General features: G+C 33.5%; 1 protein-coding gene across 1 annotated transcript in view; it reads right to left on the reverse strand.

Moving 5' to 3' along the window:
- The window catches only part of CACNA2D3 (calcium voltage-gated channel auxiliary subunit alpha2delta 3), a gene marked incomplete at its 5' end in the record, with an annotated part of 460,819 nt that overhangs the window by 39,579 nt on the left and 407,665 nt on the right, over positions 1-13,575 (reverse strand). Inside the window, 3 exons of the mRNA XM_080625495.1 lie at positions 2,271-2,333; positions 6,219-6,263; positions 6,851-6,912. Of these exons, the coding sequence (XP_080481621.1) occupies positions 2,271-2,333; positions 6,219-6,263; positions 6,851-6,912 (170 nt within the window). The remainder of the gene's footprint in view (positions 1-2,270; positions 2,334-6,218; positions 6,264-6,850; positions 6,913-13,575) is intronic.

The following is a 13,575-nucleotide window of genomic DNA, read 5'->3' on the forward strand; positions in this document are numbered from 1 at the left end:
CGACATTTTCCAAAACATGCTGGTGTGTAAAGTCCCTTAGAAACAAAGAAACAAAAGGAACATGTGTAGCTTATGTGACTAAAAATGCTAGTTTCAAAAGTGTAGCTGACTGATGAAGAAACATTATCCTAAATATTGGAGAGGCAGTCAGTGTCAAAAAGCCCAAACCATAAATGACTAGTAGAACCTTAGATAGTAATAAACCTGATTTATCAAGTTGTGCTTCAGTCTTATAAAGACATTTCAGTGACAGTTCTTTCCACAAAAGCTCCATTTGTAAATGCTAGTTATCTTCCAAAGCAGGAACAGCCAGATTATCATTATTTTTTTAGTGTGTTAGGATTTAGTTGTAAATCAGATGAAGAATTACATTTCCCCCAATTAAGTTTCTTGGAGCAGTTCAGGGCACTTTTAGAAGTCCACAGAAAAACAATGCTGAAGCAACCCTGGACAGGAGAACAATTGATAACGCGTCATCCCACTTCCCTACCCCTTCTCTATCTACAATACTTACGGTGTATATTCACATATATACGTATATAAACATTCACTATTGTAATTATCATGATCTTACAATAGCATTATATACAGACAACTTTACTGTCCATCTTTAGTTTAGATCTGCCCTAACAAAAAATTAGGTCATAACACATTTGCAGCCTAGAGCAGTTGTTCGCACTATATTCTTTACACAAATATTTAATGGCTAGTGTCATTAAAGAAGAAGAAGAAAGAAATCTCTGCTTAATCATATTTATTGACTGTAGCCAACTATCAACTACCAAATGAGTTATACAAGTCACAATTAAGTACCTGTGAATAATAACAATAGCAGGAATAATGAGACAAGATTATGCTGCAATGAGTGTTTTTCTTAGTTCATTCATCAACTAAGCAGAAAATACAGATTTGAAAGGGAGATACTAGGAAAATAAAAGACAAAACAAAAACCGGCTGCTTCTAACATATTGTAGTTAATATTTAAGCAATGTTACATTTTTAGGTTTAGTTCATACTATCTGGGGAAGGATACATCCTAGAATTATATTCAGAACATGTTTCACATTCTAAAGGGATGAAAGCAATAAATTTAATAAAATAAGAAAAAATAATCAATTTTGGTGCTTGGCTTTACATATAAGATAACATATGAAGAATGACTACCGCATGACAGTGCAGCATGCTTAACTGTTAATGTTCTAGTACCATTGGAAGGATGATAATTTCAGAAAAAATTTATTTCTCTTGTTTATTATGTGCTAATTGACTTTCCAAAGTTTCATTCAAAAATGGAACAAGGGAAAGAGGGATCACAAGGCAGCATGCAATTACTTTTGCACTAGGCAAAGGTGAAAAATATCTGTGCCTTTTTACTTCCAGAAGTGTCAGATTTAAGGTTAAAATAATTCAATTTTTTAATTTTAAAGCAAAATGCTCAGTTTGGTTTCTTTTTTGGCATTCATTTCAAGTTTATCTCCTCTCCAGTCAGTCTTCCAAGTCACTCAGAGCAATTAGCTGTTTCTTAGCAACCAACTTTGTCATAACAAATTTAATTCACCTGAGGGCTAAGTAGGAGCATGGATATTCTTTTCACAATCCCAACACATAAAAGCAATCGAAATTCAGACAATTCTGGCATAACTGAGACACCATCTCAGCAGTTTGCAGGCAAAAGTTAATGTGAATAGCGATGGTTCATTCATACGGTTTGCAGGATTTAGCTATTATACTTTCATTTTTTAATAATTTTCCATGAAGACAAAACAAATTAATGTTTTAAATTATTTTCTCATTAATCGTGGTCCTTGTCCTCTCTGTTGTGATGTTGAGTGCTCAGTTTTAATCCTTCAATGACTGTAATCCACTTCAGAAAACAAACTCATCAGCTAACAGCCCTGTAACATTTCATTATCTCAAGTCTCAATGTAAAATCACTTTGTCCGCAGCATCCTCCCACCCTCCCTCCCCACCCTTTTCATGTGGCAAAAATGCCACAGAAAATCATCTGTTGTGGCAAAAATGTCTTATGGAAGACAGATACGTCTGAAGCAAAGAATCCTTTAAAAGAACATTCATGAGTTTAATAGCAGAGCCTACCCAGTGGGAGACAGAAAGTGAGCTCCTGTGAAAAACAATTTACATTCTTTGTTGAAGGAATTTTTTAAATTTTATGTTACTTATTCCTTAACATTTTAAGATAATGGCTTATTTAAAAAACAAGTAATATTAATGTGTTATATGAGATAATTGAACAAAAATCTTTCACTTACCTGTCTATAGTCTTCAGATACTAAAATAAATCCATTGTTATCTATTAGGTAACAGTTGATTGCCTGAAAAATAATAAAATATGATTTAATTTCTTTTAGAATACAGCAAGAAGTTAATTACTCAAATTTTAAGTGACTTCTAAATGGGTAAAGCCTTCAGGTTGTTATAACAGCTTACATAACTTCTAAGTGAATGTAGTCTCAACTTATGGGATGTTACCTGATTTCATTTTTATGCGTTTGTTTCACGCAAAACAAAGATGTGTATGGAAAGGGAGGATATAAGATAATTATAAACAAACTTAAAAAGCACAAGGTCAGTTTTTTTATAATCTGTTGTTTAAAGTTTTACTTATAACTAAGTTTGCAAAGGTATAGAACTTTTGCTCCTGACAGTTTCTCCTGTGTGGAGAAAAACATCAGCACAATATCATTAGTGTAATGATGTACTAATGAAAACACAGTGTCAGCCTCAGGACCAACAAGGGACCAGGTAATATTTTTTAATTTGTTCATTGGGGGATGGGACCAGAAAATTCTGCAAAAGGGGCCCCACAGGTCTCCTAAAGCTTTTCAAACTGTGTTTTTAATTGGGAACTGGATTTAGAGGTAGGACTGTTAGCTTTTCGTAAGTCAGACATATGAACTGTATAAACCAGGGTAAACCCAAATCAGTGCTTCTCTCCATACACACATGCACTATTTTAACCCCAAGTGAATTACTTGCTACAGGCAAAGTTTTAATTACTGCGCTTCAGAATTCAAACATAAGCTTCAACTCAAAACTCAACATAACTCAGTTTCTCTTCAGTATTTCCAAATAGCTAACTCAGTGTTAAATCTTTAACTTATTTCTATGGTTAGTCTAAATCAGCAAACATTTTATCATTCTTTCTTGAATTTTCTGTGGCATGTGTGTAAAAAGCAAAAACAAAGCTGAACAAGCAGGATGTCTTTCAAAATAGGAACCATCATGGCTTCACCTGATTTGAAACCCTTCCTGCTGCAAATGGGCTGCACAGAGACATGATAAAATATGCTTTCTGCTTCACACTGTGCATCCAGAAAAATCTCTCTGCTTTTTTTTAGAGATGAAAGCAGTCCCAGGCAGTAGTAGTTGTGCAAGAACTTGTGAAAATTAGGTCTGATTTTTCATTACAAGCTTAGATGTGGCTAATTCTCATTTTGGCCACAAATTACTACAGTTCTGTAGGGCTGAAGAAGAGGGGAGATTTGCAGAAATTCTGGCTTGAAGTTTAGTTTTTAAAAAAGCAAAGAAGCCCAAATCTGGCAAACATTTGGAAAGAACATCATTCCCTAGCACAAATGCAGGATATTCATTCTAACAGAGGAACCTAAGCTACAGACACCCCCAGTGACAGAAAACCTGTCAAAAAGGAAGTTGAACCAACTCATTTCCAACCTTTGATCCGTTAGAAAGCCAAAAATTGGCAAATGCAATGTGAAAAGCTGCTGATGCTGGCAAAGAACTGAGTAAAGCGAACACACTCAGAAGAGGCAGCTACTTAACCTCAATGGTGTGTGAAGGGTGGAATTTCAGAAGTAGACTGTAATACCAGAACACTACTCTCCCCAAAGTCAATCATAAACCTCCCACTAACTTTATTAGGAGAGGAGCTAAGTCAACAAAGAGCTCTTTTTAGGATACATATTTACAGTCCTCATACATGAAAGATTAATCTAAAGATGGTGCTTTAGAAACATTATTTCTCCACAGTATAGAAAATAAATAAAAGCAATCATACAGGACAAGAAAGAGTATAGGTTTAATTTCATAGTTTATGGATCATATGCAGTTGGGAAAACATTGGCTCAATTCAAGAATTAGTATCCATGTCTCAAATCTCTAAGCCATATTCATTCATTAGCACTGTTCAGAATTTTAAGAGATAACGATTTTTCAGCATTATTATTGGAAACAGGCATAACACAATAGGCAGAATCTCTGGCTTTCTTGAGGAACATGAAAAGGGTTTTCTATTTCAATCCATTTTAGAAACACTAACAGTTGAAAAATATTCATTCAGCACCATTCATTTACCTGCTTGCCAGCAATAGAAATAACTTTCAATATTCAGCACTATGTTAAAGAAACAGTTTGTAAGTTAAATTTAGCACTGACAAAGGACAGTCGGGTGCATTTACCTGTCATTAGCAAATCTTAAACAGAGATTTCAGATTCAAGAAAAAGGCATGGGACAACAGCATTCACATAGAGTAGAGTTGTATGAAAGTGTTTTCATTCACAAAGTTTCAAAGCTATTGGCAGTGAACTATATACAAGGGTTTGCCCAAAGGTTCAAGTTTAGTGAACTTCAGATTTCAAGGGGAAAGTTCCATAGGTGGAGAGTCCCTGAGCTTGTAAAATAGAGTAGGCATGAAGTCCAGAATAAACACAGCAAGAATGTTGACTGAGGTCTGAGAACACATTTGAATTACAGCAACTTTGACAAAGTTCAAGTCACAGCTCCAGTATACAATGATATTAATGGAATGCAATATGGGTTAAGAAACTAAAAACAAGAAAGAAAGAAAGCAGAGCATTAAAATAAAATATAAAACATCAGGAAAACAAGAAATAAGCAAATTCAAAGTGCTCATAAAAAAAAAAAAAAGTACTTCTAATTGATTGTATTCCTGTATTTTAGAATCAAAAGTATCACCCAAACCCATCAACTAATTCTCTGTATGACAATTGTGCCACTCTATTTGCACTGATGTCTTAATACTTACTTTTAAATGCTTTAGTTTACATCATAACTGTTCAGCAGATATTTTCTTTGCAGCAGGATCATGTTTTGCACAAGAAATTATGTAACTTTACTATTCTATCATAAAGGCTATTGCAAATGAAGGAAGCAATCTGTCCACTCTTTAATCCCAAAAGCATGGAGGCTTAGGTTAAACAAGGAGGACATCTTACACAACACTCTAACTTTACCCAGACTACTTGCATTGTTATACTTCTCAAGCTGGTTGGTTATGACTGCAAACCCATTGATGAAAAAATGCTTAAAGCAGCTGGAAACAATTCAAGGTAAAGTTTGCACATGAAGTCTATAGCAAGGTACAGTAAAGCAAGGCCACAATACTAAGGTAATTAACAGTTCAAAAACCTCCTTTTTCAATAGATGTCTGATCACTCTTTGGAGAATGGGGTAATAAACATAATGGGCTCACCTTAAAATTGGTTAATATTCAAATGACAGCCTGGAATTTAGGCTAGGTAAGCATATTCCCCTGCACCTCGGTGGAATCTGCTTCAGGTTTTTTTTATTACTTCATGTATGGAAAAGTTTACTTAATGATTAAAATGATATATGCTTTAAATGGAAGGCTGTAAGTTGTTATAGCAAGAAATGCAGAAGAAATGAAACTTTGTTTTGATTCATAAGGTCCATTTCATTGCTAAAGATGGCATGATCATCAGGCCTTTGCATTTTGGCTTAATGTAAATTTTATTTCCTATTAGTTATACTATTAGATACTTTGAGTTCATTAAGCCAAACAAAGTTGTGTTTGTTTTTTTTTTATTTCTGAAGTGCTATTAATGTATCAGTCCTTCGCAGATTCAAATCTGAATTCACATCTAATTCTAGTGTGAATATCAAAGATTAGCTTGTAAAATTAAAAATAAAGTAGTAAAAAATGTCTTAAAACAGTTTTAAATTATTTCTTAAACTGGATTCACAAAGTGTAAGTTGTTAGAATGCACATTTGAGGTACTGGTGTCAACTTTGTAATTAAATGGATGTTTGTAAGTAGTCATAAAAAATGTCTCACTATCTAAATAGTATATTTAGAAGGTAGTTCCAAATTACAGTAGGAGATTTTAATATACAATGAGATGTTCAACATAAAATCCTTAACATTATGTTCTATTGCAGTGGAGGTATAAATGGAAGAAAATATATGTTAAATACTTACGTCATCATCACAACTTATAGCACATCTGCCATCGAGAGATGCACACTAGAGATGATATAAAAAAATCCATAAAATATTTTCACCTTTTGTTTTATGATTACAAAAAAATGACATTTTAAAACCCCATATGAGCACAAGTATAAAAAAATTTATATTTATTACATTTTTACCTGACAGCAATTATTCTGACTAGGAAAGTTTTAAATCTATTCCCCTATCCTGCTCTGTTTCTGCCTGCAGAAGAAGGGTGCATTCACACTGTAACAAATTCAACTGTTTTAAATGCCATAGCCATAACCAGTATCACAGTTTGGTTTACCGTTTAAACTTTTTCTGAGGGAGAAAATCAACGTGTGTCAGGTCAACAAAGTAACTCCTTATATGCTGGGCCTAAAATTAATAATCTCTCTACTTGCTTCCATAAATACAGGATGAAGCAACTGGTTCTGACCATTGAACAATCTTTCTTGTAATGATGAATTGGAATGGAAATTAGCAGAGCTACCCGTTATTTATTTTAAATACGTTGTTTCTTTACAAGTTTTGCTTTTGACAAGAAATCCTGAATATTTATAATCTACACAGTTAGAAACTCTTGTGGATTCAGTCATAAAGAAAATTTTCAAATATACCTGTCTGCTTGCAGTCCAAAATTTCCGCTGGAAAAATTCAAGTTTCATCTGGATACCTACAGCTGGGAAAGACATTAAAAAAAATAATAAACCCAGTATGTTTAATTCCTTCATAATGATTATTTAAAATTAATCATAAGGAAAAACAATCTTACAATGAAAAAGGGAAACTTAAGCCCCCAAACTAAAAAAAAAAGAACCTTAACACTAATTAAAGAGACCACACAGTCACATATTTTAAAACATTTACAGTTTGGTTAAATATTCCTAACAATGTGAAGAATACACAAAGCAAACATCATTTAAATTACATGTGTCTCCATAATTACCATAGAAGAACCACGTGCTGAACATATTTATGTTGACATTATCTCAAATTTACATTTTATTGATACCAATGTAACAGCTGTAGGAACATACACACAGTTTTGTGCTGAAACACATGAAAACATTGGTTAACATTTTAAGTGATCATTTGGGTAATTAAATCCATGAATTATCAGTGGCACAAAAGAAGCCTATTCCAAACAGTAAAAACTTATTTGAAAATTGAAATTAAGAACATTATGTGCAATTCTGTCAAATGAAAGTATTTGACAAATGCTACTGGTTTTCAAAATTTGTATTTTTGCCTTTAGGTTCATTCGTAGCATGCAGATGATCTGCATATCCTACTTACTTTTTCTGAAATGGAGGCAAACCACAGACCTTTTCAGAAACTTTCCACAAGGAATTCACATTGCTTTTGTATGCTACATCAGTATTTGAAATGTCAATCTCACATTTCTACCAATCCATTTAATTATCAAAGAATGAATGCAAAACCATTTATATCAGTGAAAGTCATATTGATTTCAGTAAGCAAAGTTTATGCCTTGTTTTTTGCACACAGACATTCACGTTCAATTCCATGAACCAAAGCACGTGATCAACATTAGATACACAAACAGGTACCTTGACCCCAAGAGTCTAAGGTTCCAACCTGCAAAGAATGTAATCTTTTTCAGACTCTGATCATGCAGGATAAGAGCTCTTTTTCTATGCGATACAGACTGAAGAAGCTTTCTGAGCAATAAAACATGGTATCTAAACTGGAGTGAGAAATGATTTTCTTTACATTGAAAAAATGTAAATTCTGAAATCTGCGTTACAAATTTTTAAATATTTCTGAGCTCTCAGTTTAAAAGTAACCTGACAGGATCGCATGGAGTCAACCTTATTTCTCAGCTGGGTCAGATGTTTAAGACAGTAGGCATATTTCCCTGGGGAACAAAAGAATTGAGATATATAGACCTAGGGAGCTGCATCTTTCTCCAAGTGATAACAGCATATTCTGGCTAATCTATTTTGAATGGCTGAGTTCCTGGAATAAAAATGGATTTTCAAAAGTGTTTAGATTTTTAAAGATGCAGATTTTCAGAAGTGTTTACTCAGAGTTGCTATTAACTCCTATTGATCTCTATGGTTCCATAACAAAGCAGCTTCCTAATCTGTTTAACTACTTCTATAAATCCTCCAAAATGTTTCTCTCCATATCTGGTGTGTTCTCAGATGCCTTACAAATTTTGTTCCTCACTCATTCATAAACACTAACAACTTCCTCTACCTATACTTACTAACGAATACTTCCAAAAAAAACCAAAAAAAGGAATCTCAAAATACTTACTAAATGTGGTTAAGTCTTAATTTTATTTTATTGCTCAGAAAATGATGTATAAAGGGAATTAATACCAGCATTCACACAAAGATCTGATGTAGAAAGTCACAATACTGAGGTTTAGAATAAAACACGGATCTGTGCTCTCTAAAGCTTTGATCAGGTAGAAATACTGCTGCTCTTAACAAGCACAGAAGAGTGGACTGTTGCTAGATACTTTTCATTTAAGGTCCTCATAAGGTCAATCCTTTGGAGCTTGCACTCTTATTAGAGACATCACCACCCAGAGCATAAAAACAGTTGCCAAAACTGAGAAGATTATAAAATTTATTATCCTGATGATTTAAAGGACAGAGGTGTTATCAAACATCAGTTTAAGGTTTAAACCTATAAGAAACATTCATTAAGCTTTAACGGATGAAGACAAGATCTATTTCACTATGTTTATGACATACATCCATTTGTGCTTATAATATGCAACATACATAGCATCTATCCAGCACCTATAGTATATCTTAAACTGCAAAATATGAATACAGACCAATAGCAGTGATATTAGAATATAAGGTATTCCATTACATGTCAGTGATAAACCCCTGTAATTTAGAGATTAATTGATCTGCCATGGCTGGCCTGTTTAAGATACCTGGCAAAGTAGCTTTTGATTAAATGTCGTTTTTGTTCTTGTAAACTATTAATGAAAGTGTAATAAACATTAAGGAACAATTAAAACTATTGTTCTCCCATAATTAAGTTGTATGTATATACAAATCTGAGCAGGATATTGGACTAGATGACCTCAGGAGATCCCCCTAATCTAAATTATCCTATGATTCTAAGATTTAAGTGCAAATTTTTGTAGAGAAGTGCTAAATATATAGCCTAGAATCTTCCATAGATAAAAAGAAAGTTAATATGTACAGATGGTTTTCTAGTGTCCGGTATAAATTACTTACCATGTGAGAGAGAATCTAAAATAGTAACAAGATAATTACAAAAAAGCTCATCTGTAAAAGATTCCATGTGCATGTTTTAATGAGCTGCACAACAAAATGCTTAAGTATAAAGACAACTGAAATACTGGGATTAATTTCTATGAAATGTAGAGCAGGAGAATCCCCCTTCATGAAGATGAGAGAAGACAGGCAGCTGCAGCTTTGTTTTCATAGTATTATGTCTATGAATGTTGATGCTTCTCAGACAGACTGAGGGAAAATAAAAGTGAGAAATCCTGGGCTTGCTCCCATTCGAGCCGGTTCGCACAATTTCAGGAGGAGTATAGCTTGTGTAGAAATTTAAGGCCCAGGTATTACCAATCTACTTGCTGTCTTCCTTACTTTTTCAAAATAGATTCAGCTTATTTGTCTACCTAACTTTTAGAAGAGCTGTATCACTAATCTCTGAGGTGCAATGCCATTGAAGGAGGTAGAACACAAACGCATCTTAACTTGGTCTACTCCAGTCAAGGCAATAAAATGTTGTAACTGCAGTATTTTAAGTATAACACACAACAGATTATATATTTCCTTTGAGAAGGAAATTAAACCTTAATTAGAGTTTTGTAATACTTGTACTTGCTATTAAATAATGAAATGCTACATGATGGTTGGACTCAACGGTCTTTTCCAACCTAAATGATTCTATGATCTGTACCTATGCTGCAGGACAAAAGAAACAGCTGCCATAAACACGGCATGGTGAAATCAGCAAAAGACATTTCCTTTGAAAAGCTGTATCTTAATGTGAGATTTTAATCTCACCATTTTAATTTCTTTACATCTTGTTCCTTGCACAATTCCATATAGGAACTTCCTTGTCACTGAATAAGTAACTTTTAAATATTCTATATACTATGTAACATATAATAAATTATAATTATAAATGCTTCCTACAATTCAGCTAATAATTATTTGAATTTTCTGCATTCAAAAGACTTAACACTCTTAGTGTATGGGAAAACAGTTTTCAGCCCCTGAGGTGATAGTAAAGCATTTTTGCAAGATTTTATTCCCCTGAGCTTTTAGAGAACACTGTAACTAGAACAGGAAATTTTTTGGTCAGGTCATTTATTGCCTGAAGAACTATTCAAATATACTTCAAAAGGGTTTAGAGCCAATACATTCTTTGGAGCGATCCGTAGACCTTCAGCATTTCAGAACTTTAGAATGGAATCTCTGTGCTCTGAGCTCCTTTATGTTTAAATCTATGTTTTACAAGCTGGCTACATGTGGGGAAAAAAGGAAACTTCAGAATAATTTCTCCCATGTCACCAAAACAAAAAATAATTAACAAAAACTATAATTGATCTTTACACAAGACATACTTTCTAAAGTATACTATAAAGTATTATTCAACACTTGTAGGCTTGGTTCAATCAAAATGGCCAAGGGGTACAAATTATTTTCCTTCAGCCAGGAAAAAGTCCGTAAAGATGAGGAGAAAAGGTTATGTCTTCACTGCTGCCTTTCCTTCAGAATGTCACTGGGGAGAGTGGGATGGAGATAGACATGTACAGACAAACTAATGCAAGCTGATGGAGGGGTATTAAGGCTCTTCCTCCACGCAACACAAAATGCGTAATCTCAAATTAATATTCCAAATGCAATTTTTTGTTTCAATTGTATTAGCAAATTTACTTAGGTGGTTAAAATTAATACCTTTAATGCTGCCTATAGAAAACAGTTATTAACTCCCTAAGATCTATTTCTTTTATTTAATAAACTGGCTGCTATTCTTTAGTGCATTCTCTATGAAATAACAGATGGTTGAGAACTACAAACATAAATTCTTGGCTCAGTGATAATTATTGTTAAATAAGTAATTTCCTTATTCATTGATTCCATGGCTGAGGGTAATATTTCACTCTTTCAATGAGATGATTTGAGGATAAAAGTATTGGGAAGTGCTCAAATGCTACAGCTCAGGGCTGCTTAGTATCAAGGCAAACATGAAGGAAAACAAATAACTACTCTGAATAGATCATGATTGCTTGTGTTCATTTCAAGATCTCCATGGTAAGGCAAATGGACAGAAAGATAAGGAAAGCCTTCCTCAACAAATTACTTCTGTGCAACAAATTATTTCTGTGCAAGTTACTTCTGTGTATTAAAAGAGCTCTCAGGCTCTAAGTAAAAATAATCATCTCTTATTTAAAATAAGAGAGAGGAAAATAGATTAGACTAATTTATTTCAGGCAAGAGGGAAGCTGAATCCCCTATAAATCTGGCAGAGGGATTTCAAATACAAAATTAAGGAAAAAGTAGTAAAAGCTAAAGGGATTTCCATTCTGTGAAATAGCTACAGAACACTGCACTATATAAAGGGACTAGATCAGCAAGGTTAGAAAAACATCTTATGTCTCCATTCCCTTTTCCCACAGCACACAGTATAGATTAAGATAGTTTCTCATATATAAAAGACATTCAACATTTTGAGGATATTTGGTCCTCCTATTTCTGATGGCATTATCTTAAATGAGGTTTAACTTGGCTTCAAAATAAGAAATCTTGTAGACAGATTTGTAGCAGGATTTTCTTAATCCGTATTGCCTTTGGGTATTAAATGTAGACTCCTTAAGATTCCTTTCTTTCCTCCTACTCATATTACCTCTTAGCACTATCTTTTAAAATATCTAATAACTAAATGTGAAATATTCCAGAACACCTTTAATTACTTGACTGCACTTCTTTTGTTTATATTCTAAACCTGTTTCAGTTCAAAATGTCTTCAGTTTTTAGCTCACCCAAAGAATGAGCTGCTGAATATTACACCCCAGCACGTAATAGTGAGAAATAAACACCATAACTGCCAATAAGTACTTCTAGTACAGATTAATGGAAGACTCCCACCACCAAAGATGATGCCCTTAAAAATACTTGTGACATGTGTTATGTACTGCATTTGAAGAAAAAAAAAATAAAAAAAAAAAAGTACAGACTATTTTTCCTCTCAATTCCAAGTCTAAGTTAATAAATTAGAGGTATTCCAACAGGCACTCTCTTACAGTAATATAGTTACTCTCCTGTATCATCCAACATAGCTATATTCCCGGGGATAGTCATTCTTTCATCATACACAGGATATATTAAAAAAATATGAATGAGCATTCATCAAATGTGCACTTTTCAGACTGCTTCTAATCCGAGTTTCAGTTTACTTGCACAGTAAAATACAGTTTCATCCTTCCAAATTTCACACTTCATTCTGTTTCCTTCTTGATCTCAGTGATCTTTTCCATTCTACCCATAACTTCCTCTTCTCACCCCAGCCCATTGTCTTCATTTTCTCTCTTCAAACAGAAGACTCCCATAATTTTCTATTTTCATAAAAAAAATTATTTTTACTATCCAGAATGTCTGAACCTGATCCAGAAACCCAGCACAAAAAAAAAAAAAAAAAAAAAAAAAATAGCCCAATATTTTAAGTCTGGCAAATTTTTTTAATACACTGAAAACATAAGCTTATAGTTGGAAGTGTTAGGCAACCTCAATACTTGGTGGTGATAACAGCTATCTTTATAATGAACCGTTACAAGTAGCCTGTGATAAAAAGAGTAAATTGACAAAAACCTGGGCCAAACTAATGAGCAGTTGTGTGCGTTCTTCTGGTTTTTCTATAATAAAGCATAGTTCCTACCCCAGCGGCGCAGTTATGCATTTGGATAAGATACTATTATTCACAAACTCTCCAATGAAAAGTTGATCTGGTTTTAGTTTTGGTTTGGGTTTTTTGTACTTTATTATTTAACTGAGTGAAGATTTCTAACGTTTTTTTTATAACCTTTCTTGTAGGTTCTCTGACATGAAGCCTTCTTGCCTAACCCCAAAATGTGTCTATTTTATATTTAGTTACCCTGAATTATTTATTCATATTTTACAATTATTTGAATATTAACTGTATTTGAAATACATGTAGATGCACCCACTTTTCCACCTAAATTTGAGCTACTGTGTCTCATTAACATTTGAGATTGCTTTTTCCAAAAATTAGTCTTTTATTACCCTAGATAAAATGCAAAATACAAAAAATTTCGAAGTGCAAGTTAGCACGTAGTCTTGGAATTTAAACA

Source organism: Psittacula echo, assembly GCF_963264785.1.
Source record: "Psittacula echo genome assembly, chromosome: 9".
Classification (NCBI taxonomy): domain Eukaryota; kingdom Metazoa; phylum Chordata; class Aves; order Psittaciformes; family Psittacidae; genus Psittacula; species Psittacula echo.